Source organism: Onychomys torridus, chromosome 5, assembly GCF_903995425.1.
Source record: "Onychomys torridus chromosome 5, mOncTor1.1, whole genome shotgun sequence".
NCBI lineage: Eukaryota > Metazoa > Chordata > Mammalia > Rodentia > Cricetidae > Onychomys > Onychomys torridus.
The window spans coordinates 39,906,798-39,932,826 of NC_050447.1; the positions used below are offsets into that span (position 1 = coordinate 39,906,798).

The following is a 26,029-nucleotide window of genomic DNA, read 5'->3' on the forward strand; positions in this document are numbered from 1 at the left end:
GTACACATTTTTACCCTTTACCAAAGCCTGAACGAACAAAAGTTCCCAAAAGGAAAGGCATTAGTGTTGAGACTCATTAAACGTGAAAGGAAAAGGTGCTGGAGAAGTGTGCTCTGCAACACTCAAATGCTGGGACTTTGTCAAGCAGCAGTGGTGCGTGCCGGCTGCCTTCATGCTCAGCTGGCTGTCTCTGTGTGGTAGGAAAGGATGGCGACTACTGGCAGTTACATTTATAGTGGCTCTCACAACACCGATCAGAGGAGAATACCGGAAGCAAAGTATGGTGGCACACTTGGAGGCAGAGGCAGGAAGATCAGAGTTCAAGGTCATCCTTGGCTGCATAGTGAGCTGAAGGCCAGCCTGGGCTATAGAAAGGATCCTGTCTCAAAAAGAAAAGTAGGAAGAAGAGGAAGGAGAGGGAGAGAGGGAGGGAAAGAGAGAATGATATATTTTGGGTTAGTTATGATGGTGGCTCATGCCTATCATCTTGGCACCTGGAAGGCTGATGCAGGGCTGAAAGTCAAGGACAGTGTAGGCTACAAAGTAAGACTCTGTCTTAAAAAAACAAAAACCCAAACCAAACAAACCTTTTTTTTTTTTTTTTTTTTGGTTTTCTCTGTGTAGCTTTGCGCCTTTCCTGGAACTCGCTTTGGAGACCAGGCTGGCCTCGAACTCACAGAGATCCACTTGGCTCTGTCTCCCAAGTGCTGGGATTACAGGCGTGCGCCACCACCACCCAACCAAACCTTTCTTGATAGTCTGAGGACAGAGCTTTCCAAGGCTAGTCCTGTGCTGAGTCTGAGAGTAAAGTTAACTTCAACTACATCTGATTGCTGAGGACTGAGAAATGATGGTTCCCAAAGGAAGGCTGGGAATGTGTACATGTTCACTACTCCAGGAGAAGCTGCAAAGTTTCCAGACATTCTAATATTTCAGCCCAATAAATATTTGCCCAATCAGTGTAGAACAACATACCCAGAGCTGCTGCAGATCACTTTAAAAAGCATCGTGTTCCAAACTCTGATGTTGCAGTACAGAGCACCAATAAAGCACTACTGAAGGCAGATACCACAGTCAGTATCGAGAAACCACTTTAGCAAGGAGCTACTCCAATCAAGTAAGGTCCAGGTTCCATCTGTAGGACACCAAAGAGATGCAGCACTGAGGGAAGGCATTTCTTTCTTCTCTGATTTGACCACCAGAAAAGCAGAGGTTTGCTCAGCATGAAGGGAGGCAGATGAATATGAAGGGTCCTGATGTGAGCAAGATTTCACTTAAACTGGTGGTAGTCAGGTGGGTTTCTGATCCAGGATGCAAACGGCTGTTTTCTTCGGAGTGCGCTCCAGGCTTCCTGGTAGGTGGAAGCAGCCTCCTTGTACTCCTGATAGGTGTCCAGCTTCTGCACCCTAATGCACACATGTCAGCAAGCACAGTTCTCACTGGAGTGCTCACCCGGAGGGCAACTGGACAGATTCAAACAGCAGAGCAGGAGCAGAGACAACACTCTGCTCCCTCTACAGGGAATTCGGGTTAAAGCAATACATGCTAAGGCAGGTTGGAATCACAGAACACTAGTATGTATGGCTCTTGTCCAATTAGATAAAATTTTCTTTTCTTTGTGGTGTTGGGGATCATACAAGGTTTCAAGTATGCTAGACAGTCTCCTCCTACATCACTGAGCTGTCTACCTCAGCCCTGACTTAAAGTTTCCTCCAGAGGATCTAGAGATTAAGAACCTTCTTGGCTCTGTTTCTTTTTATAAGAACATTATGGAACATTCACACCCTTTAACCTCTCTGACTGCTGAAAAATGTCTGACACTCTGAACAGTTGTAATTTGTTGTAGAATATTACAACCGTAATCTTAACACTTGGGAAACTGAGGCAGGAGGCTCATGATTTGAGACCAGCATGGCAACATATCAAGACGTTTTGATGTGGTACATTTGTTTATGCTGTGAAATATTTGTTTAATGATGCAAAGATGTGTTGCATTCTTTTATGTTGCATTTGTTTAACTCTGTGAGGTTGTGTTACTGTGCCTCTCTAATACACCTGATGTCTAAAAAAGAGCTGAACGTCTAATAGCAAGGCAGGAGAAAGGATAGGCGGGGCTGTTAGGTAGAGAGAAAAAATGGAAAGAGAAAAAGAGGAGATTGAGGGTTCTTGCAGTAAATACTGACTTAAGTTTTATTTTAATCAGTTTTTGTTGTTGTTGTTGTTGTTAGTAAAGAGGTGGGACCCATGAACTTGATAATTTCAAGCTGTATTTAAGTTCTGTGCTCCTGAAAAACAGGTGTAGCTTTCTAACAGAGGCTCTGGGCCCCATTCCCAGCATCATAAAGTCAGCCAATCAGTCAAATGATAAAATAGAAAAAGAAATCAGGCCTGTAATCCTAGCACTTGGGAGGTTGAAGCAGGAGAATTGCTGTGGGTTTGAGCTTAAGCTGTCCTCTATAGTGAGTTTCAGTTTCAGGCCAACCAGGGCAGTGAGATCCTATCTCAGAATAAGTATATCAATGTGTAAGTAGATAAAACTAAAACAGAACCTTCCTCTTACCCTTTTGTGTTTACTGCAAGAACAGCCTCTCCTCCATAACTCAGGTAAGACACTGACACAAACACAAGCGCCCACTCTCTGGTAAGTAGTAAGCACCCACAGGCTTGCTGAGTAGGTGAGTCACCTGCCGGATGTCTCACCATGCACAAGCCAGAACCAAGCAGAAGTCTTTACAGACAGGAGGACAGAGGGATGGACAGTGTCACCTGACAGAGTCCGGCTGCTTGTCTTCTGCAATGCTGCTCAGCAGCTTCTGGAATGATCTAAAGAGTTCCACCTTGCTGATTCTGGATCTGTTCAGAAAAAGAAAGTAACATCACTCACTAAGAACTAGGTGCCAGGCCACTATCAGAGACACTCGGCCCCGTCACAGTGCTCAGGAGGATGTGCCAGATCCCCCATCCAACCCAAAATGTCTCATCAGTCCCTCCCCCCTTCTTTCTTCCTCTTCCCTCCTGCCTCCTCCTCTGACAAAACGTCTTGATATGTTGCCATGCTGGTCTTGAATCATGAGCCTCCTACCTCAGTTTCCCAAGTGTTAAGATTACAGCATGGGTCACCACACCCTGCCTCTCTAAAGATCTGTGTTGTGAATGCTGGCAAGTGACACTAACCTACTAGCCACATGACCAAGCATTTTTAAAATTAAATCCTTCCACCCCATTCAGGCTCACAGGGGACTGCAACCCCAGATGATAATTACTGACCTCTCAAATTCCGAGGTACAATCACCTATTAAATTCATTTTTTTATTCCAAGTCAGGGGAAACTGAAGAATAAGGTCTATTGTTATCTAATGCAGCTTTTTTGTAGATAATTTGTTAAACATTAACAGATAACTAACAAACTTTCATAGAATAAATCTAATGGGGGTATGAAAGATGTATATAAGGAAATTACAAAAATTAAAATAATTTATAAAAGTTTTTAAAATGAAATTATGAAAGTTTTTTGAGGGCTGGCTGGGTATTGCTCAGGGTTAGAGCATTTACCTTGCACATGTATCAGGCTCTAGGTTCATTCTTCATTACTGATAGGAAAACTGAAAAACTGGGGCTAGGCAGATGGCTCAGTGGTTGGGAGCACTTGCTACTCTTGCAGGGAACCTGAGTTTGGTTCCCAGCATCCGTATTAGGTGACTCACAACTGTCTTGTTACTCCAGCTCCAGGGGGTCTGCCACCCTTGTCTGGCCTCTGCAGGTACCTGTACTCATGTGCACATACTCACAAACATACATAAACATATATAAATAATGAAAAATAATAAATAAACCTTGGACGGAAAAGACGGCTAAGCCATCAAGAGTATGTGCTACTCTTCCTGAGGACCTGGGTTCAGTTACCAGGACCCATAGAATGGCTCACAACTGTCTGTAACTCCAGTTTCAGGGGATACAATGCTCTCTTCTGGCCTCTGTGGGCACTGCACGTATGTGGTACACATACATTCTGGCAAAATACTCATAAAATAAAACAGATATAAAATAAAAATGGATCTTTAAAAAAAAGAAAACTAAGTTTTGGGTTGGCGTGATGGCTCAGTGGATGAAGCCATGACAACCTGAGTTTGACCCATGGGACCTGCATGGTAGGAGAGAACCAACTTTCAAAAGCTGTCCTCTGACCTCAACACACATGCTATGGCGTGAGTGTCAGTAAGTACATACATGCACAGACACAAAAATAAATAAATGTAATAAAAAATTTCAAGAAGTCCTAAATAGCCAGGTGCTGGTGGTGGCGGCGGCACGCCTTTAATCCCAGCACTTGGGAGGCAGAGGCAGGTGGATATGTGAGTTGGAGGCCAGCCTGGGCTACAGAGTGAGTTCCAGGACAACCAGAGCTACACAGAGAAACCCTGTCACCAAAAACCAAAACAAACAAACGAAAGTCCTAAATAAGTGGGAACTTAAAACTGCCCAATCTGGGGAACAAGGCGCTGACTGGCAGGAGTGTTACATACAGCCACAGTCCATGTTCCGATGAGCCATTATCGGGATAGTGGTTAGCAGAGCGGCCTTGTTTCTGGTCTGAAAGGCAATGCTGAAATATGCCTATTTTTCTCAAATTGACCTTTAGATTTAAAATCCAAGAATGGCCAAGACAGGACACTCTTGAAGGACATGCCATGGGGACTTCCTCTGACAGAGGTGGTCTTATTTAAAGCTAGAGCTGAGTGTGTGTTTTGAGTCAGGAGTAGTGGTGCACATACAGTTCCAGTACTTGGTAGGATGAGCAGAATTGTGCATTCAAGGACAATCTAGGACAGGGAGAGAGAAGGGTGGGGAGAGAGACTATCTAAAAAGGCATAAAGAGTATGGTTTTGTTATAGGGATAAATAGAACAACAGAAGAAGATAAATAGGTGTGTGTGTGTGTGTGTGTGTGTGTGTGTAAAACTGTATATGTAGGCTGGTCAGTGGTGGCCTACACCTTTAATTCCAGCACTTGGGAGGCAGAGGCCAGCCTGATCTACAGAGTGAGTTCCAGGACAGCCAGGGCTACACAGAGAAAACCTATTTTGACCCCTGACCACCTCCCCGCAAATCCCACTTAAAGCATGTGGATTTTCAGAAATCAGTAGCTTACATTGCCATAAAGAATACAAAGTGAGTTTGTCTGGCAGGAAGTCAGTACTGCAAACAGGAGGCTTTCGATATAACTAAGTGCTGGGTGACTGCAGGGGTACCAGAAAGATGTGCCTCAAACCTCCTAGAGCTCAGAAAGTTTATTTCTCCCCACCTGAATAGAGTGGCCCAAAGAATCTATGCACCAACAGAGACTCTGCAGCTGAGACAGTCTCCTGGGACTGAGACAAGTCATATAACCAAATACTGGCACATGTTCATCTAACAGTGCCAGTCAAGCCCAGGTTAATTAATTACTACACAGAAAATTAATACTCAAGAACACAGTCACCCGTTAAACATTAGGGAGAGCATACCGCAAAGGCAGGCAACAAAAATGTTAAATTTTCATGTATCTAGTAATTTTATTATAAATGATTTTATCATTTGGCTATATGTATTTACTAATAAAATCATGTTAGTCAAGACCTCAGCTTGAAAAATATTTGCCTGTTTCTGCATCCTAAGTGTTGGGGCTAAAAGCATGCACCACCAAGCCTGGTTTTTTTTTTTTTTGTTTTTTGGGTTTTTTTTTGGAGCTGAGGATCAAACCCAGGGGCTCTAGCAAGCGCTCTAGCACTGAGCTAAATCCCCAACCCCCAAGCCCGGTTTATTACTGAGTATTAGTGAAGTATATTGGACATTTCATTTATACTATACCACCCGGAGTACAGATTCACATCAAGGCTCAACATGTCACCCAGTTCACTGGAAGGAGGTCTACTGGGATCTATTTACCTCCATCATGGTGGCACAGTGCCGAGGCTAGTGCCGGCAGCCTAATACCCTCCTGGGAACACACCTGTACAGGCTCTCAATAGTCTGTTCCCTGGAGAACCAGGAGGAACTCTGAATGTTTGCCCACTGAAGTCATCTCATTAGTAATGGTAAGATACTGCATGCACATATCAGCACTCAGGGGCTGAGGCAGGATCCAGCCCAAAGCCTGCCTGAGCTATATCATCAGCTCCCTTCCACTCCAAAGAAAGAGTTAGCCAATAAAGCAAATTAGAGTCTGGGAGTATAGCTCAGTGGTAGGGTGATTGCTGGCATGTACATGGCTTGGATAGGGGAGATGGCTATAAACCTCTTCTCAATTCACTAAGCTGTTTCATGATCTTTCCAGTATATTCTAGTATCTCAAATGGCACAGAGTTTTTTCTTTGTAATAAAGAGAATTAGCCTCTATGAGGCAGAGTAAAGTCAAGCTTCTTAAAATGAGCATCTTTTATGTGATTCCTGTTATTATCCCAGTGTTTGTAAACATACCTTTCTTGCATCTCTAACAACGCCATCTGAGATCCCCAGAGTTTCCCAGAGGTGGCCTCACAATACAGCCACTAAGAGATGAGCAGTAAGGAGCCTGCTTCTCCCAGCAGCTGAAGGTCTTAGTATAAAGTTAGCTCTAGCTGGGTGTTGGTGGCGCACGCCTTTAATTCCAGCACTTGGGATGCAGAGCCAGGAGGATCTCTGTGAGTTTGAGGCCAGCCTGGTCTACAGATCAAGGTCCAGGACAGGCTTCAAAGCTACAGAGAAACCCTGTCTCAAGAACAAACAAAAAAACCAAACAAAAAAGTGAGCTCTAATTCCTGAACACAATAATGTTACAAAGATCATTAGCTGGTTAAAAGGGAGATCAATTTTAGCAAGATGCCATTTCAAGTTGTCTACCTTAATTCTCACATTGGCTAACCTTGCTTTACAGTTGACAAGTAAGCTCACAAGCGGAGTGATCTGCTCAGATACACCTGGAAGAAACAGTGACAGGATCTAAATACTGGGCCATCTATCCCTGCTGCCCTGCAGAGTCTACCTTCTGATTCAGTCACATTCTCTCTCTGCCTCCTACTTCTACACAAGGATGTAAGCTCTCAGCCTGCCAGCTGCCACGCTCCCCACTGTGATGGCCATGGACTCACCCTCTGAACTGTGAGCCTTCATTAAACCCTTCCTCCTCTAAGTTGCCTTGGTCATGGCGATTTGTTACAGCAGCAGAAAGTTAGCTAAGACACTGTCTATCCACAGACCCTCATTATACAGTAAGTACTGTGACAAGCTGGAGAACAGCACCATAAGAATCTAGAGAGAAGGCCAGGCGGTGGTGGCGCATGCCTGTAATCCCAGCACTTGGGAGGCAGAGCCAGGCGGATCTCTGTGAGTTCGAGGCCAGTCTGGGCTACAGAGTGAGTTCCAGGAAAGGCACAAAGCTACACAGAGAAACCCTGTTTCAAAAAACCAAAAAAAGAAAAAAAGAATCTAGAGAGAAATGATTCCTTTAACTCAGGAGGTGTTGGGAGTTGAGCTGAGCTTTTAAAGTATGAAGGTAAAGACTCTAGGCAGACTAACACTCCCCCACTCTGAGCAAAGGAGCAAATGGAAGCTACAGTGGGGCCGATGAGGAGCCTGAGTCTGTCACTCACAACAGAGCCAGAGTGCAGCAAGAAGCCTGCAGGCCTGACCTCTCATGACCTGCTCTGCTCACACATCCTGCTTTCAGGCTGACACAGGTTTCCTAACAAGTACAAAAGATGGCTGGAAACAAAACAAAACAAAAACATTGAGTAGTACATTTTTGTAACTCTGAATTACATAAGATTCCTTAGATAAGAATCCAAGAGTACAACCAAAGAAAAAAGTACATAAATTTGACTTCATTAAATTTCAAAATTTTTGTGCTTTAAAGAGCATCATCAAAAGTAAAAAAAAAAAAAAAGAAGGGAGCTAGAGAGATGGCTTAGGGATTAAGAACACTGGCTGATCTTCCAAAGAATTCAGGTTCAATTTCTAGCCCCCATAAAATGGTTCACAACTGTCTGTAACAACTGTAGTTCTATGGACTCTTGACACCCTTTTCTAGTTTCTGTGGGCCCTGCACACACATGCATGCAGGAAAAACACCTATACACATAGAATGAACAAAATCTTTTCTAAAAAGTTAAAAAAGGCCAGGCGGTGGTGGCACATGCCTGTAATCCCAGCACTGGGGAGGCAGAGGCAGGTGGATCTCTGGGAGATTGAGGCCAGCCTGGTCTCCAAAGCAAGTTCCAGGACAGCCTCCAAAGCTACAGAGAAACCCTGTCTTGAAAAACAAAACAAAACAAAACAAAAAGTTAAAAAGGTCTGGGTACAGTGGCACATACCTAGGTGGATTGGATCTTTGTGAGTTCAAACCCAACTTGGTCCATAGAGACCTGAGGAGTTTGGTCCTTGGGACCCACATGGTGGAAGCAGAGAATTGAATCAGACAAAATGTCTTCTGACATGACTCATAAACGTAACTTATAAATTAAAACTAAAGACAAACTAATTATGAAATGGGCAAGGAATGATAACAAATATCTCTCCAAAGAAGATACACAAATGGCTAGTAAGCATGTAACAAGATGCCCATACTATTAGTCATTGGGGGAAATGCAGAGAAAGACAAGAAGAGAGCATTTCATACTTAACAGACAGTCATTACACGTCAGACAGGATGCAAGGCAACTCCTCTTGGGACCTGACCATGGTGGAGCTGCTAGGAAAATGGTTCACTCATTCCTGAAAAGCTATCCATGTGGTTACCACAGACCCAGCGATTCCACTCCTCTGTACAATCCTAAGAGAAATTAAAGTATACAAAAATAGGCACCCAGTTGTTCCCACCAGCACTACTCATAATTAGCCCAAAGCAAAAAAATCCCCAAAAGCCATCACTGATGAGAGGTAAGTCAAATGAGGCATTGCTATATAGCGGACACCACTTAGCCATCTGTGAAGGAAGTGCCAATCCACAGCACATGAGTGAACTGTGCAGGCAAAGGACCACGCGGTAACATGCTACGTGGATGGAGCAGACACAAAGGACCACGCAGTAAATCAATTCATTTATACAAGTGTCCAGAGGACAGGAGCATGTGGAGAAAGTAAATGAAGCAAATGAGGGATTTCCAAGGGCTAGGGAGGAGGAGGAGCAGGCAGCTTCCTTTTAGGGGAAATGAAAAAGTCTCAGAGGTGGATAGGGAAGAGTGAGTTTACAGATACCATCCCCCCAGCCCCAGTGAGCTGTACCTGGCCCGAGGGCTTCCAATTTCTTTCTTTGTTGTTCCCTGTGGAAAACCATTGGCAGTCACATCCAAAGGATGCTCAGGAACAGCACTCCAGCTGATAGCTGTGAAGAGAGGAATTCTGGGATTAAAACAGTTTCTGGGGGCTGGAGAGATGGCTCAGTGGTTAAGAGCACTGGCTCCTTTTCCAGAGGTCCTGAGTTCAATTCCCAGCAACCACATGGTGGCTCACAACCATCTGTAATGAGATCTGGTGCCCTCCTCTGGCCTGCAAGTGTACATGCAGGCAGAACACTGTATACATAATAAATAAATAAATACATCTTTAAAAACAAAACATTTTCTACTCCTAGATCAGTGCTGCCTTCAATCTCGGCCCGAGAATTTCCTCTGTGCAGTGGGCAGCCATTAATACCGACTCATAACTGGCCACAGTGTTGAGAGCAAGCATACAATTGTCTCCATCCCCACCCCAGGGCTCAGGGAACACGGAAGAAGAGGTGAAATGAAGGAGAGAGCTGGAGGATGGGGAGGAGGGCTGTGAAATGTTCTTCTCTAGACATTTGATGGCTGCCACACTCAGGAGCTTACTGTAGCTATGGTTACCTGCAAAACTCCAGCTAAGATGAGTCAACATTTCATCAGGCAGCACTACCTGGACTCAGCAGGCCACAGCAAAAGAAACAAACAAACCCCAAAGCAAACCAAATGAGAGAGAGAGAGAGAGAGAGAGAGAGAGAGAGAGAGCGAGCGCGAGAGCGCAAACACATACATGAAAGAGGAGGGAGGGTGACATGTTTGGAGAGTTGGGGTCAAAATAAAAGATAGAAACCTTTGTAGTTTCCCATGAATGTTACAATATTTTCACTCACAAAAGTATTTCTCTGCCTCTACAGCACCATGAAAGTTAGATGTGACAGCAAAACCCAGTTGGATCTGATGCTTGGCTCCTCAGGGTTCAATGATATCAAACGGTTCATCATTTTCTTCCTTGAGACAGGGTTTTTCTGTGTAGCCCTGGCTGTCCTGTAGACCAGGCTAGCCTTGAACTCAGAGATCCACCTGCCTTTGCCTCCCAAGTGTTGGGATTTATGATATGCACCACCATACCCAGTAGTTCATGATGATGATTATTATAGCTTAAATTGAATGTTATTGGGAGAGGCATATGTATGTCATGGTGCATATGTGGAGGTCAGAAGACAACCTGAGGGGAGCTGGGTTCTTTGCTCCCACTCTGTGGGTTCCAGGAATCAAACTCGAGTTATCAGGTTTGTTGGCAAGTGTGCCTTTACCTGCTGAGCCATCTCACTGGCTCCTAGCTTATAATTTCATTGAAAATGTATGATAATTTTATTAGCTGTAAAGAGAGGAATTCTGGGATTAAAACATTTAATAAATACACAGAATAAATGTGTAAATATAATTTCTTAATTTTCATAATAGGCATGACAAGCAATATTCTTCTCATCTGAAGAATAAAGGCCATAAAGAAGGCTAAGACAGGTACCTAACCTGGCTAGGATCTCACAGGGCATACACTCAACCCTATGTGGGTGTCTACCAAGGAACACACGGGTTAGTCAGCACTGTCGTCCTAGGACAGTCTGTCAGAGCAGTCACTCCAGGGTCAGCTAACCTGGACCCCTTACCTGCCCCACAAGGAGCGAGCCGGCCTGGTCCATCAGCACTTTGCCCTTGCACTGCATGGCGGCTCTGTGCAAACAGCAAACTCGACTGCTCTATTTTCAGTTCAGGAACTCCAAAGCCTCTGGGTAAATCCAAGATCTCCTGACACCTAAAGAGGAGGGAAATGCCTTCAGTTTAGATGTACCTAGAGAAGAAGACTCAGAGAGTAGCTTATCATCCCCAAGCCCTAGGAGAGACAAAGACCTTAGTAGCCGAGTGAATCTACAAGTTTACTTATTGAAATGGGGAGTGAAGAATGCCAAGATACCACACATTAGGAACTTTTGAATTTTATTACTTATTTATTTGAGACAGGATCCCAATTAGTATAGTCCCCAACCTGAAATACAGCAGAGTACAACCTTGAAATTCTGATCCCCCTGCCTCTACCTCCTGAGTGCTGCTGGGATTACAGGTGTACAGGATAACCCACCCTTTTTACGAGGTGTCGGGGATCAAACAGACAGTCTTACGTCTGCTAGCAAGCAGTTACCAACTGAGCTATATCCCCAGCCCCAGCAGGAATTCTATGACTTTAAAAAGATCCCATTTTACTGGTCTAAAGGCATAACTAAAAACTGAGTTAATAGCCATCAGTGGTGTCAGAAATCTCAAATTTCATTCTTCACTTGAGAAACTTAAACTTTACCTTGTTTACACAGGCTTCCTAAGAAATCCTTCAAAACTTACCACCCTCCCCCCACCCCATCCCCCCACCCCCGCTTTCTGAACAAGCCAGTTGCTCATATGATGCAAATCTAATACACAGATAGGAACTTCAAATCTCAGAAACTTTATAACCATTGGCAGCCTCCACTATGCTCCATGCCCTTCTCCAGCCACAGGTAACCACAAATCTGGATCTCTATGTACCTGACTGTGTAACAGCCCTAACTGTCCTAGAACTAACTCTATAGATCAGGCTGGTCTCGAACTCACAGAGATCCACTTGCCTCTGCCTCCCAAGTCCTGGGACTAAAGGTGTGCGCCACCACTGCCCGGCTTGTAATTACTTTTTGTGGTTATTTCACATCAACAGAATCAAACATGCATGGCTTATTTCACTTAGCATGGTATTTTAATAGTTTGCTCATGTTGTAGCATGTATCAGCACACTCGTCTTTTTTTTTTTTTTTTGAGACTGGATCTCATATAGCCCAGGCTAGCCTTGACCTTAATGTAACTTCTGATCCTCCTGTCCAAGTTTTGGGATTATAGGCTGAGTACCACCATGTTTCGTACTCCAAGACTTCCTAACAATGAACAGTATTTGCTTGTTTGTTTGAATACACTGCTTTTGTTTGCTTGTTTGTTTTGTTTTAGTTTTTGAGACAAGGTTTCTCTGTGTAACAGTCTTGGCTGTCTTGGAACCAGACTGGCCTCGAAACTCACACAGATACAACTGCATCTGACTCCCAAGTGCCGAGAAGCTGAGAATAAAGACCTGCGCCACCATTTCTGGACATACATGAAGTCTTTCTTGCTCATGGATCTATTGAGCAGTACTGGGCTGCTTCTGTTTGGTGCTATTCCTAGCATGCTGCTATAAACATCTGTGAATGTTTTAGTGGGATTGTACATTTCCACTTCTCTTGGGTGTGTGCCTAGGAGTAGGAACACTAGGATCTGTCTGGGGTGCTGCTTTTGGAATCTGCTGCCCAGACTTATGTCCCCATGATGCCTCTCTAACCCTCATCTACTATAGCACACACCTGTGTCATGTGTACAGCAATCACTGTTTATCTTTTCTTGAAACAGGATCTTTGTTTAATTTGCCAAGATTTAGAATCTTGCTATGAAACCTAGACTGGCCTTCAACTGAGTTCCCCCATTATAGCTTCCTGAGTACTGAGATTAAAACTACTATTTGGCCGGGTGGTAGTGGCACATGCCTTTAGTCCCAGCACCCGGGAGGCAGAGCCAGGCAGATCTCTGTGAGTTCGAAGCCAGCCTGGGTTACTAAGTGAGTTCTAGGAAAAAGCCGCAAAGCTACACAGAGAAACCCTGTCTCGAAAAGCAAAAAAAAAAACCAAAAAACAAAAAACAAACAAAAAAAACCAGAAACAACAAACAACAAACTAATATTTGTTTTTGTTTTTTTTTCAAGAAAGGATTTCTCTGTGTAACCCTGGCTGTCCTGGTATTCATTATGTAGACCAGGCTGGTCTCAAATTCACAGAGATTATTTAGTGGTTTTTTTTTTTTTTTTTTTTAAATTTTATTTAAAGTATAATGGTCATGTAGCCTGGGCTGGCCTCAAACTCCCTATGTAGCTAAGGGTAACCTTGAACTTGGGATCTTCCTGTTTCCTCCTCCCAAACGCTAAGATTAGAAGTCTATGCCTTTATGGCCAGTTTTATGCAGTGCTGAAATTCAACCTAGGGCTTCCTTCAAATTAGGCAAGCACTCTTCTAACTGAGATACATTCCCCAGCTCTGGCAATTATTCTGCTTACTGTAGAAATGCACAGTAGAAAAATGATAATGTACAGCAATAACAGAGAAGAACAGCCCATAACACCATGACTCAGAGATAATTATCGATCTACAGCCTCCTACATCTTTCTGTGCACATCCATATTTTAAGACCAGGATGGAGCTCACTTCATCTTCTAAATTGCTCTTTAAACATCACAAACATCTTTCTACATAAAATATTCATCAATGCTATTTTTAACAAAAGAAATCACTTAATTTCCAATGGCAGAGCATTTCTGGTTTCCTTTTCTTTTTAAGTTACTGTATATATAAACCTAAGACTTATACTTTCTTACATATTACTTTAGAAAAAAGTGCCAAAATGTGCCACTGCTGAGTTGGCAGGTGGAGACTCTCCTGGTTCTTTGCATACCTTCTAGTGCCCTCCCCACAGCCCCTCACCTGCCAGTCAACGCTCTCCTCATGGCTTCCTGGCTGTATGGGCACTTCCCAATGACCACAGCTGACAGGTAGATGGGCTTTTCCAGGAAGTGCATCAGCAGTGCACCCTGGCATCCAAGGACATTCCACCTTGCCATCTTGTCACTGCAGGACATGGAGCACGTCCTGTCTCCCCTGCCGGGCTTTACTCGAAGCAGCCCCACCTGGTGGTAGGCAGCACCTGGCTTTCTCAAGTCTCCAGTTTCTCCGGGAACACACTTGGCTCCTGTTCTATACACATCTACCACTTTGAAACTACCTGGAGCTATTCCATTGGCAGCATCCAGGTCCTCCGTGGTGAGATTAGAGCTGCTGACATCTGGTTTGATTGTACCACTTTCCTGCATCCCATGGTGAGCGATGCCACTGGAGAGCACCCTGGCAGGAGTTCCAAGCTTCATCTTCTTGGCTACAGGGCTGTCAGGGTCTTCACAATCCCTTTTATTTTTGGAATCCTCTAGATTATCACTCCTTTCCACAGGTGAGTTGTTGACCCCATTTCTGATGACAAGACAGCAAGGTTGTTCTTCAAACTCAAGCATTGGAATGATGGAGGCATCCCCACCTGCATGAGAGGGGACCCTTTAACCAGGAATTCTCAGAATGAGCCTCCCCAGCCAGTGACAGGAATGTCCCACAGGAATTAGAAATGCAAATTGTAAGGCTGGGGAGATAACTCAGTGGCAGAGTGATTGTCTAGCATGCAGGAGACCTTGAGTTCAATCCTCAACACTGTGTGTGTGTGTGTGTGTGTGTGTGTGTGTGTGTGTGTGTGTGTGTGTGTGTAGCAAATTACTGGGACTTAATAGACATGCTGAATGAGAAACTCTGAAGGTGGGACCCAGAAGTCTGTTTTCATAAGCTGAGCAGGCCATTCTGATGCAAGCTCAAGTTAGAGAACCGTGTCCTCAAACCAAGGTCAATTTGTTTTCCCTGCTGAACTGAGGTGAGAAAAGAGGGAGAGGGGATAAGCTCAGTGGTAAAGCACAGGTCTAATGAGCATGAAGCCCGGGCGTGATTGTAACCACCACTAGAAAAGAAACAAGTACATACAAAACCAAAAGCCGCACACACACACACAACACACAGGTATGCACGAACTGTGGCACATGTGTGGAGGTCAACGGACACCTGCAGGCATTGGTACTCACCTTCCTCTGTGTGACACGGGATCATGTTCCCTGCTGCATATGGCAGCAATCCTTTTTGTCATAAGATTGGTAAGATTATAGACATGTGCTGGTGTGTCTGGCTTTACATGGGTTCTAGTAATGCAACCTTGCCATAAATGGTGGAAAGCTTGTATGGCAAAAACTTTACACATGAGACCTCCACAGCCATGCTTCTCTCTTCAACACTAAATTAACATTAGGGCTGGAGAGATGGCTCAGTGTTGAAGAGCACTTGCTGTTCTCCCATGGGCACAGGTTCAGTTCCCAGCAACCACATCAGGTGGTTTCTAACCTCCTTTAATTCCAGTTCCAGGAGATCTGACACCCCTGGTCTCTGCTGGCACTTGTATGCAAGTGGTACCCATAAACTCACATAAGCACACACATATTCACATAACAATAAGTAAATAATAAGTATTTTACAAAATTAATGATATATATATATATAAACAAATAAACAAAAACCAGTGCCTGTGCTAAAGTTCTAATAAAAACTGCTGAGGTCAGCTGGCTGGTGGTGGCGCACGCCTTTAATCCCAGCACTTGGGCGACAGAGGCAGGCAGATCTCTGAGTTCGAGGCCAGCCTGGTCTACAGAGTGAGTTCCAGAACAGCCAGGGCTACACAGAGAAACCCTATCTCAGATTAAAAATAAAAACAACAAACAAACAAACAAAACGCACTGAGGTCTTGATGAAACCTCTTTACTAGACTCCATGAATTAAAACTTCTTGATGAGAGAATTATGGAAATTTCTACCACAAAGAAGTTTTAGAAACACTGGTTTAGACTAGGGTTTCTCAATCTCCACACTCATGAAATTTTTGTTTTCTCTTTTGAGACAACACCTCCTGTACCTCAGACTGGCTTCAAACTCCCTATTAGCTGAGGATGGCCTCGAATGTCTGAACCTCCTGCCTCTGCCTCCCAAGTCCTGCAATCACAAGTGTGTCCCCATGCCTGGGTCTAATGAAACTGTGAGTCAGGTAATTATTTGCCACGGAGTGATCCTGTATGATGGCCTCTATACATTAGAGCTAACAGTCCTCCAGTCTGACAATCAAAAGTGTCTCCAGAGCCGGTCTGTTTGCACACATGTAATCCCAACAATCAAAAGTATCTCCAGAGCCTGTCTGTTTATGAACACATGTAATCCCAACAATCAAAAGTGTCTCCAGAGCTGGTCTGTTTACACACATGTAATCCCAACACATGGGATCTGAAGTGAAACTATCCTCAGCTAAGAACTACAGTTTTAAGGGAAGCCTTTAAAAAAAAAAGACATTTTAAAGAAGTATATGTGTTTGTCTCATATTCACATGTGTGCAGGTGTTTACAGAGGCCAGAAGAGGGTCTTGGGTCCCATGAAACGGGACTTGCAGGCAGTTTTGAGCTGCCCAGGATGGGTGCTGGGAACTGAACAGTCAGTGTCCTTAACCACTGAGTACCTCACCTGCCTTAGGCAAAGACTTGTTTTGTGACACTGGAGATCACAACCAAGTCTTGTGAATACTGGGCAAGCACTCTACCACTGAGCTACATACCTCAGCCTGAGAACTACTGATTTGCAATGAGAAAAGTTTCCCAAGGGCATTTTGAGGACTGGTATCCTGTAAATGCCTTGGAATACAGTAGTGGCTTATTCCATGGTTGAGTAAACTTGATAATCATTATTCAAAATATCCTCATCTTAGGGATTTTATGATGTATATTCCTACAGTAAGAACCCACAATAAATTGCAAATTCCAGTCCACACACACCAGTGTTTCCAAAACCTCCAGGATTTCCCTTTGCTGGTTTACAGATGTGCAATCTATTCTGTGCCCACAGGAACCCGAGAAAACCTGAGGTCAGGGGAACGCACAGTGCTCCCTTGAGAAGGGGCTATTTCTTCAAACCAACCCAATGTGTGTTGCCTTTTCAGTGCGTAAAGAATATCCTTGTGGTCTTTATAACCCGAGAGTGGGAAAAACTAGAGGGATACAGAAGGAGAAATGCCGCAGGAGAGGCTGCCTGGCTGACTTCCAGGGACCTTGCAAGGTGACAGCAACTTTGGAGAATTCACCGGGGTCCACCACCTACTCTGTAGGCACAGAGATGTGATCTTGACAGCCGCCTGAGTTCAAGAGGCTGACTCACACTAATAAAATACAAAAGAGAGAGTCTAAAGTAGCTAACCAAGACACCAAATTATTAATTAGTAATGAGAAGTAAATGTCAAGGGAGCCAGAGAGTCACATTTGCTAGGCAGTGTGCTTCCTTCCTGCAGATACACCACGGGTGGGGTGGGAGGGGGCGCCACATGCAGATTACTCATGAACGCAGGGGATTACATCAGTGACTGAAGATTTTTTTCCAGCAAAACAATTTCCAGAGTTTTTAAGATTAACAGAGGGTTGCCAACTTCTTATTTAAGATCTTTAAAAACAAAAAGCCAGTTACCACAATTAACGGAGAGAGAGCCTCCGCCCACTCCACAGCGATTCTTCTCCCGCTCTCAGCACACTGTCGCCATTTCTCCAAAGCCATCTCTGCCTCCTCCTTCACAACACCGCAGAGTCTGACCACTGCCCTCCTAAATCTCCCTTCCATCTACTCGGTCGCCTACCTCTCATGAATGACCTCTACCCTCTCTCCAACGGTCATCCCCTCACTTAAAGCAAGACAAAAACCCCTTGAAACCTTTACTTTTGAATCATCCACTACACAGTCTGGATTCTTCTTGCTTTGCAGCTGCTCACAGATCAGTACACCCCTGGGCCCGCTGGTCCGTGTAGTGTGTTAGAAGGCTGACACCTTGGATCTACCCCCCAGGTCTTTACTCACACTAAGCAAGCACATTACCACTGAGCTCTCTCCCCAGCCCTTATTCACTGCTTTACACTTAGTACGCCCCATTGTGTCGAGTAATAGAGAACACTTGTTCCAGACAGACATGGTGCCACATTCCTGTAACTTCAGGGGTTCAAGGCAAGGTGGACTAACAGCAGGACTATCTTAACACACACACACACACACACACACACACACACACACACACACACACACACCAAAAAACCCTAGGTGTGGGGAAGCACACCTACATTCCCAGCACTTGGGCGACCAAGGCAGAAAGTTTGCTGAAGCTCGATGCCAACCTGGGCCTGCATATTAAGGTTAAGGCCAGCAGGGACAACTTAGTAAAAACCTGTCTCAAAAGCCGGTGAGCTAGCGCAGTATGTAAAGGTGCTTGCTGCCAAGCCTGATGAGTTCCACTTGTAGACCCCACCTAGTGGAAGCCAAGAACAAGTTGTCCTCTGACCTCCACGTGTATATAGTGGACATGTACATACACACAGCCTCTCCCTAAATATATCAATAAAATATCTGTCTCCAGTGAATAAAATGGGCTTTAGGATAAGTTACTGTAGTAAGACTTTGGGCTTTTGAGCCCCAATAACTATGTTGTACTTTGTGGGGTTAAGCTTGAAGCTGCCCAATCTTGACTTTGAGAACTAATAGTAGATGACTTCTCACCTCCCTATACCCGCCTTCTGCTTTCCCCTGGTAGAATGTATATAAATAATCACTACCATTAGTTGTAGCTATTATCCAGCCACAAGGTTTTTGGAGAAATATCTCTATGAGTGAGATAAGCCAAAGGAAGCAGTCAATGCAACATTACTCCTAAGGCTTGACTATACTCACAGGGTGTGTGGCTAGAGAAAAACACAAAAGACAGGTCAGGTCTGAGCTTCCACAGTCCTCTTTGAGTTCCTGGCACAAAGATGCTATCCTCTTTCAGGACGGCTGCCAAATGGAGCTGATGGAGAAGGTACCTGAGGGTTGGAAGACAGCAGAATGAACACTTAGGCTGGGGAAGCAGCTCAGGCTACTTTACACACACACCGAGGGCCTAGCATATGCAGCACCCTTGGCCTGACTCCCAGCACTATAAAATGAGTTAAATGGAGGACAAAGAATAAACAAATTTCTGTGGTAAAGAGAGCTCTTGCTGGGCAATTACAGGAAAGAAGAACAATGAGATTGGTAATGATCTGGCATTCTAAGACTGATAGAAATGAGTCCTTTGTAAAGGTCAGGAAGATTGCAGGCTTCGCCCTGGATCTACTGAAATCAGAATCTCTGGAGGTAGGTCCAGCTATCTTGTCCACTCCCATCCCCGGGCCAGGGTTTGAACCCAAAGGTCTGATGTGCTAGGCAAGAGCTCCATTACTAAGCTTATAACTCTGGCCCCAGAAACCTGGGTTTTTTTTGTTTTGTTGTTTGTTTTCAAGACAGGGTTTCTCTGTGTAAAAGCCCTGGCTGTCTTAGAACTCACTCTGTAGACCAGGCTGTTTCAAACTCACAGAGATCCACCTGCCTCTGCCTCCCAGTGCTGAGATTAAAGGTGTGCACTACCACTGCCTGGCAAGAACCCTGGGTTTTAACAGGTGATTCTGAGGCATACTCAAGTTTGGGAACACTAATCTGGACTCTGGCAATTCAGAGTGACACAATCTATATCAGCTTCGAGCTCATTAGAAATGCAAACCCCACCCCCCAGACATGTTCAACTACTCTTTGGAAGTATGACTTTACCTTTGGAAACTTCTTCTGGCTATGATCTCAGCATGACTGTCATTGAGAATGTCTCCTGTGGCAAAGACAGGAGATGTGGATTAAATGAAGCCAGGGATCTCGGGGACCAGGCAGAATACAGCAGTACCCTGCCAGCACTCAGGATGGCCATGTTACCTCCTCGAGGGTTTTGTGAGAAAGTGTCACAGTCATTAGTGGTGATGTACTTGCAGCCTGAGTTTCTCAACATTTGGGACAATAAAATTCTTTGTTGTAGGGGGAAAGCCTATAAAATATAGGATGAGGTGGGTGTGGTGGTGCATGTCTTTAATCCCAGCACTCAGGAGGCATAGGTTGGTGGATCTCTGTGAGTTCAAGGCCAGCATGGTCTACACAGTGAGTTCTAAGTCTGCCAGAGCTACACAGAGAGACCTAGTCTCAAACACACACACACACACACACACACACACACACACACACACACACACACACACTAGGGCTACATAGAGAGATCCTGTCTCAAACAAACAAAATATTTAGGATGTACAGGATCCTTTACCCACAAGATGCCAAGAATACCCCACCCCACCCTATGTGGTGATGACTAAAAACACTTCTGAACAATGCTGAAGTACCTTGGGTACAAAATTGCCATTGGTTGCTGGGTCCATCATGGTGCCTATAATCTGTGGCTTAGGCAGGAATATGATGAACAGCATAGCAAGTTCTAGATAAGCCTTGGCTACATACTGAGATCCTATCTCAAAATACTAAATAAAAAACAAACAAACAAACAAACAAACCAAAAAACAAATAAACCAAGTGAATCAAGCGAACAAAATACCTCTTGTAGTTGTTATTTCACTCCTTTGGGGGGGGCACCACCCGGCTCCCAAATAGTCCCACAGAGATGTACTCTTACTTATGAATACCCAGCCTTAGCTTGGCCTGTTTCTACCCAGCTTTTTTTTTTTTTTTTTTTTTAAGATTTATTTATTATCTATACAATGCTCTGCCTGTATGTATGTCTGCACACCAGAAGAGGGCACCAGATCTCATTACAGATGGTTGTGAGCCACCATGTGGTTGCTGGGCACTGAACTCAGGACCTCTGGAAGAACAGCCAGTGCTCTTAACATCTGAGCCATCTCTCCAGCCCCTCTTTTTTCTTTTTTTGATTTTTTAAGACAGGGTTTCTCTGTGTAGCCCTGGCTGTTCTGGAACTCACTCTGTAGACCAGGCTGGCCTCGAACTCATAGAAATCCCCCTGCCTCTGCCTCCTGAGTACTGGGATTAAAGGCGTGCACCACCACTGCTAACTTTTGCCTCTGGGCTTTTATCTTTCTCTATTCTATATACCTTTCTTTACTCCTTACTCCATGGCTTGCTGTGGCTGGCCTCTATATCCTCTCTCCTTCTTTTCTCATTCCTTGATCTTCTTCCCAGATTTCTCCTTCTCTTTGCCCACCAGCCCCGCCTATCCTTTCTTCTGCCTAGCTACTGACCATTCAGCTATTTATTAGACCATCAGGTGTTTTAGACAGGCCAAGTAACACAGCTTCATAGAGTTAAACAAATACAATATAAAAGAATGCAGCACATCTTTGCATCATTAAACAAATATTCCGCAGCATGAATGAATTCCACAGCAACCTCTGGTTGATTTCTAGAGACAATTGTTTAAGTGCTTGAGGACTGGGTCCAGTGCCTTATGCATCTAGGCAAGCGCACTGCCCCGAGCTATGTCCTAACGTCCTTCAACTTCTTAAAAAAGATACCTTATTGTCATCTATTTATTTTGTATACATGTGCCATGACGTGTACACATGATACAGTATGCATGTGGATGGAAGTCAGTTTTCCCCTTCTACTATGTGAGTCCTGAGAAGCAAGCTTAGCTTGTGGCTTGGTGACAGACAAGGTATTACTGTGTAGCTCTAGCTGGCCTGGGGCTCACTAGATACTCCACAGAGATCCATCAGTCTCTGTCTCCAAAATGCTGGGCTTAAAGGCCTGGGCAACCAACCCTGACAAGGGGTTTCACTAAGCTGGTTAAGCTCTTCTTAGACTTTATCTGTAGCTGGTGGGCTCTGTAGCCACCATCTACAGGAATCCTCCATCTGTACATCAGGGATGGAGTATACTCATACTATGGTATTGTATTCATGCTCATGGTGATACATTTCCATTGGGGACCTGAGATGGTTCCCTCATATGCAGGAGATATGGCAAGGAGGATGTAAGGGACATCCACAAAGGTCTATTGAATTCAAGATTGCTTTCTGGGGCTTCAGAAACCATTCAGGCTGCTTCCCCCTCCTTCTACTCTGCCTTAATTCCTTCTAGATAGAACGTGGAACAATTAAACTCAGGGGACCTTCAGTTTAAACATTCAATTACTGATTTTTAGAAGCATGTTCCTGGTGATTTTTGCTCTGGTTTGGACTTATTTCTTTTTTTTTCCCCTCGAGGCAAGATGTTTACTATGCTAGTCTCGAACTTCTTGCCACAGCCTCTGGAGTGCTGGATCAGAGGCATGCACTTCCAAGTTCGGCTCTGAATTCTCGTTTTAAAAAACAAATAGTCTTCCAATGGGAAGGACGATCAGTAGGAAATGAGGGGTCGGCCACTCTAACCAGTGTAGCCCCTTTTCTTTGACAAGGAGACTAAAGGTCAGTGTGGACACCTGTGCAGAGATAACTGTTGAGAGCCCTTCCTTCTTACCGCTCTTCCTCATCTTGGACTGGCCTATGCATTTTGTTCCTGTTCCCATTGAGACGACCTCCTTTGTCACTGAAAGGAAAAAAAGAAATCATTAAGTCTCAGTGGCTGAATGCTTCCCAGTGTCCAGGTTGAATACGTCCATATTTCTCCTTTCTCTAGAGGATTCCCACAGGTGGACTCTACCAGGACTGCAGTTCCACAGTTGAGTTTGCCACCGCCAGAAGTCTTGCGCCACCTGGTGGAGATCGTGGGAAAACACCCAACACTAGTGTTCACATCCAGTCTGGCACTGACCTGGCACAGTCTGTGGTTGCTGACAGGGAGGAAAGGTCTCACCTTGCACTTCCTTATCACTGGTGTCACTAGTTTGGTCAGCTGGAGACTGTATCTTCACCACAGCTGCCAACAGAGTCCATTCACGGTTCGGCTCAGGCTTCCCCTGCTTGGGCAGCTTGCCACTATAGTGTGCATAGCACAGCTGAGCAATCTCATCTGCTGTCCACATTGGAGCTGGAGCTGAGGCCATCATAAAAGCCAAAGCTATCAGAATAGAAAGGAAAACCAGTGTAAGGCAGAGCCTCACTCCAGAGCCTCAGCAGTCTCGAATGTAGCCGGAGTGCTCAGACTAAGGATCCTGTTTGCCTACTAATCTCCCTCCCTCCCATCTTTAATAAACAGGCGAGAGCCAAAACTCCCACAAGACATGTTACTGCTTCAAGATTAAAACAACTTATGTTATACCAGTGAATGAATCTGGATTTACTATGTTCTACACTGTCCTTTCAAATATTAGCTTGCTTTGGGCAGATCTTCACCCTACAAAGTTACTTTCTGGACAGATGTTCTTTTCCTTTTTTTCCCAACAGACAAGTCAACCTACTCACTCTAGCAAACTTCCAAAGTCTCTCACTGGGTGTTTTCACAACAGTTGTACTTAAGGGTGTGGGCATGGAGCTGTATGTACTTTCTAGGTTTCAATTCCAGGGTTACCACAGATTAACTGTGTGATTATTGGGTAGATTATTTTAGTTTTCACATCTGTTAAAACATGGATTATAGCTGGCCAGTGGTGGTGAGTGCCTTTAAACCCAGCACTCAGGGGTAAGAGACAGGCAGATCTCTGAGTTCAAGGCCAGCTTAGTCTACAGAGCAAGTTCCTGGGCAGCCAATGCTACACAGATAAATCCTGTCTTGAAAAACACAAACAACTCCCCACCCCACCCCCGGCAAAAAAAGAAATCATGGATAATAGTTCTTAACACTTTTTTCTTTTTGATTTTTCAAGATAAGTTTTCTCTGTGTAACAGCCCTGGCTGTCCTGGAACTCGATCTGTAGGTCAGGGTGGCCTCAAACTCATAGACATCTGTCTGCCTCTGCTTCTCGAGTGCTGGGATTAAAGGCGTGTGCCACCACCACCTGGCCAGTACTTAACATATTTTATAAATACTTATAAAAGCAAACGTCTTTAACAATGTCGGCTGAGACTGACATGACGAAATACATTTGGTGATCTGGAACACTTGAGTCGGTAGGGGAAGGACCGTAAGGGGCACATAAAGCCACTTAGACACAAACTAACAAAACATTAGCTGATCAGATCTGAAAGAGGCCTGAGAGGTTTGCAGAGTCTCCCACTCTTGGCTCTGTTAGTGCTCACTGGATATAGCTTGACTTTACGTGATTATATGAAAAGCTTCTTAGACGAGGTGATATGAGGGCTAGACACAGCAGAGCATTTGTAGCACAAACAACAGTATAGTTTTTACTGAGCTCAGATGTGATGTTTCTGCAAGAAATTTCTACAACTTCTGCAAGTTGCATTTATTTTTGCAGTAAATAGTAATGATTATTCTAGCAGGGACTGACAGATAGTTACTTTAAAGTCCAACGCAGAGAAGTCTTGTATTTCTTTCTTTTTTTTCGAGACAGGATCTCTCTTTGTATCTTTGGCTATCCTGGAACTCACTTTGTAGACCAGGCTGGCCTTGAACTCAAAAGAGATCCGCTTGCCTCTGCTCCTGAGTGCTGGGAAAGTCTTGTATTTCTAGGAACATAAGCATGGAAGATCCTAGAATCCTGTTAGCTCCAGGGAGGCAGCACAGAACAGTTTATTTTATAAAGGTAGACACCTGACATCAACTGACAATTAAACTAGAGGTGCATGTTAAAAACTACAAAAGCCAAGCGGGAGAAAGCAGCCCAAACTCCATCCCGTCATTCAGGCAGCAGACTGAAGGACCACGCTCGGGGTTGTTGAATGTTTCCATATTCTGTAACGCTTGTCTACAAACCCTATTTAAAGACCTTGAAAAATTCCTTCATACGAAGGAACTCAAACAGGCATTTCTCTGTCCACAAATAATAGTCGTAAAAAGCGGAAAAACCCACTTCTATTCCCAGCTTTCCTTCCCCGGAGGTGGGGCTCCAAGGGACGGGAGCTCCGAGCAGGACCCTGAGACCCCTCCCCGCGGGAGCAGAGGACGCGTGTCCTCACAGCCTCCTCCCGCACAAGGCCAGCTGTGTAGACCCGGCCTCGAGACGCCGATCTGGAGGCCCTGAGACCCTGTGATCCGCGCGCCACGGCCCACACCCTCCACCACTCCCGCCACACGAACCCCTTTCTACCGCCACGCTCGCCAAAGAACTCGGTTGCGCAGCGGAAGTGACGCGCTAAACGACAGCTTCGCGCAAGCTCCGCTCGCGAAGCACGCTGGTCTTTGTAGTCCTTGGGTTGGAGCGGAGCCAAGTCCTCTCAGTTCTAGCCAAGATGTGCTGAGGTGAGGAGGAAGCCGCCTGCCTGTGCAGTGAGGTAAGGTTTCAAAACAGACTTACCTTGAAACTCGTCTGAATTTTGAACAGGAGTATGATCAGATCCTCTGACAAATCCTGCATGACTATCGTGGGCTCGGATGACATGGCTCCTCGCTCATTTCTCTTCGGGGTAACATCCCTTGTTACTCTATGTACACATATGAATACATATCCTGCCCCTTGTCTACTGTATGTAAAATAGCACCACAGTCCTCTTACCCCCTGCTCGGTGTTTCTATTTTTCTTTTTTAAAGATTTATTTATTATGTATACAGTGTTGTGCCTGCAGGCCAGAAGAGGGCGCCAGATCTCATTACAGATGGTTGTGAGCCACCACGTGGTTGCTGGGAACTGAACTCAGGACCTCTGGAGCCATCTCTCCAGACCTCGGTGTTTTTTCTTAGTGTGCGCCCACACCAAAAAGAACATGTACTTGATCTTGTCCGGTTCTCTATCAACTTGCTGCTCAATCCCTGAAAACAGAAGTAATTTCCATGGAAGTAGTGATTTGATTGTTCACTGCTGTGTTTCCAATATTTCAGAACAATGCCTAGTATTGAACAGACATTAATATAAATCTGTTCAAAAACTACAGCTGCAGATGAGACTTAAGAGAGTTGGCTCAGGAGTTAAGAGCACATCTTGTGGTGCTGGAGAGATGGCTCAGAGGTTAAGAGCACTGACTGCTCTTCCAGAGGTCCTGAGTTCAATTCCCACCAACCACATGGTGGCTCACAACCATCTGTAATGAGATCTGGCGCCCTCTTCTGGCCTGCAGAGACACATGCAGACAGAACATTGTATACATAATAAATAAATAAATCTTTATTTAAAAAAAAAAAAAAAAAAAAGAGCACTTCTTGCTCTTTCAGAACTGCACTTTGGTTCTCAGCATCCATTTGGTTGGACAGCTTACAACTGC

The 26,029-nt window shown here is 44.6% G+C and overlaps 1 protein-coding gene across 3 annotated transcripts; it reads right to left on the minus strand.

The window, feature by feature from the left end:
• Positions 1–694: 694 nt before the first annotated feature.
• Adat1 (adenosine deaminase tRNA specific 1) lies at positions 695–24,953 on the minus strand. 3 transcript variants are annotated; one of them, XM_036186853.1, is made up of 10 exons: positions 24,912–24,953; positions 22,632–22,835; positions 22,296–22,364; positions 19,593–19,647; positions 18,699–18,829; positions 13,801–14,404; positions 10,885–11,030; positions 9,237–9,336; positions 2,767–2,853; positions 695–1,406 (listed from the first exon to the last, which is right to left on the minus strand). In XM_036186853.1, exons 2-10 carry the CDS (start codon positions 22,822–22,824, stop codon positions 1,271–1,273), a joined length of 1,521 nt encoding a protein of 506 aa, XP_036042746.1. In that variant the 5' UTR covers positions 22,825–22,835; positions 24,912–24,953; the 3' UTR covers positions 695–1,270. The 3 variants fall into 3 exon arrangements, with proteins under 3 accessions (XP_036042746.1, XP_036042748.1, XP_036042747.1); XM_036186855.1 differs by lacking the exon at positions 24,912–24,953 and adding an exon at positions 24,685–24,855; XM_036186854.1 differs by lacking the exon at positions 24,912–24,953 and adding an exon at positions 24,173–24,233.
• Positions 24,954–26,029: the final 1,076 nt, after the last annotated feature.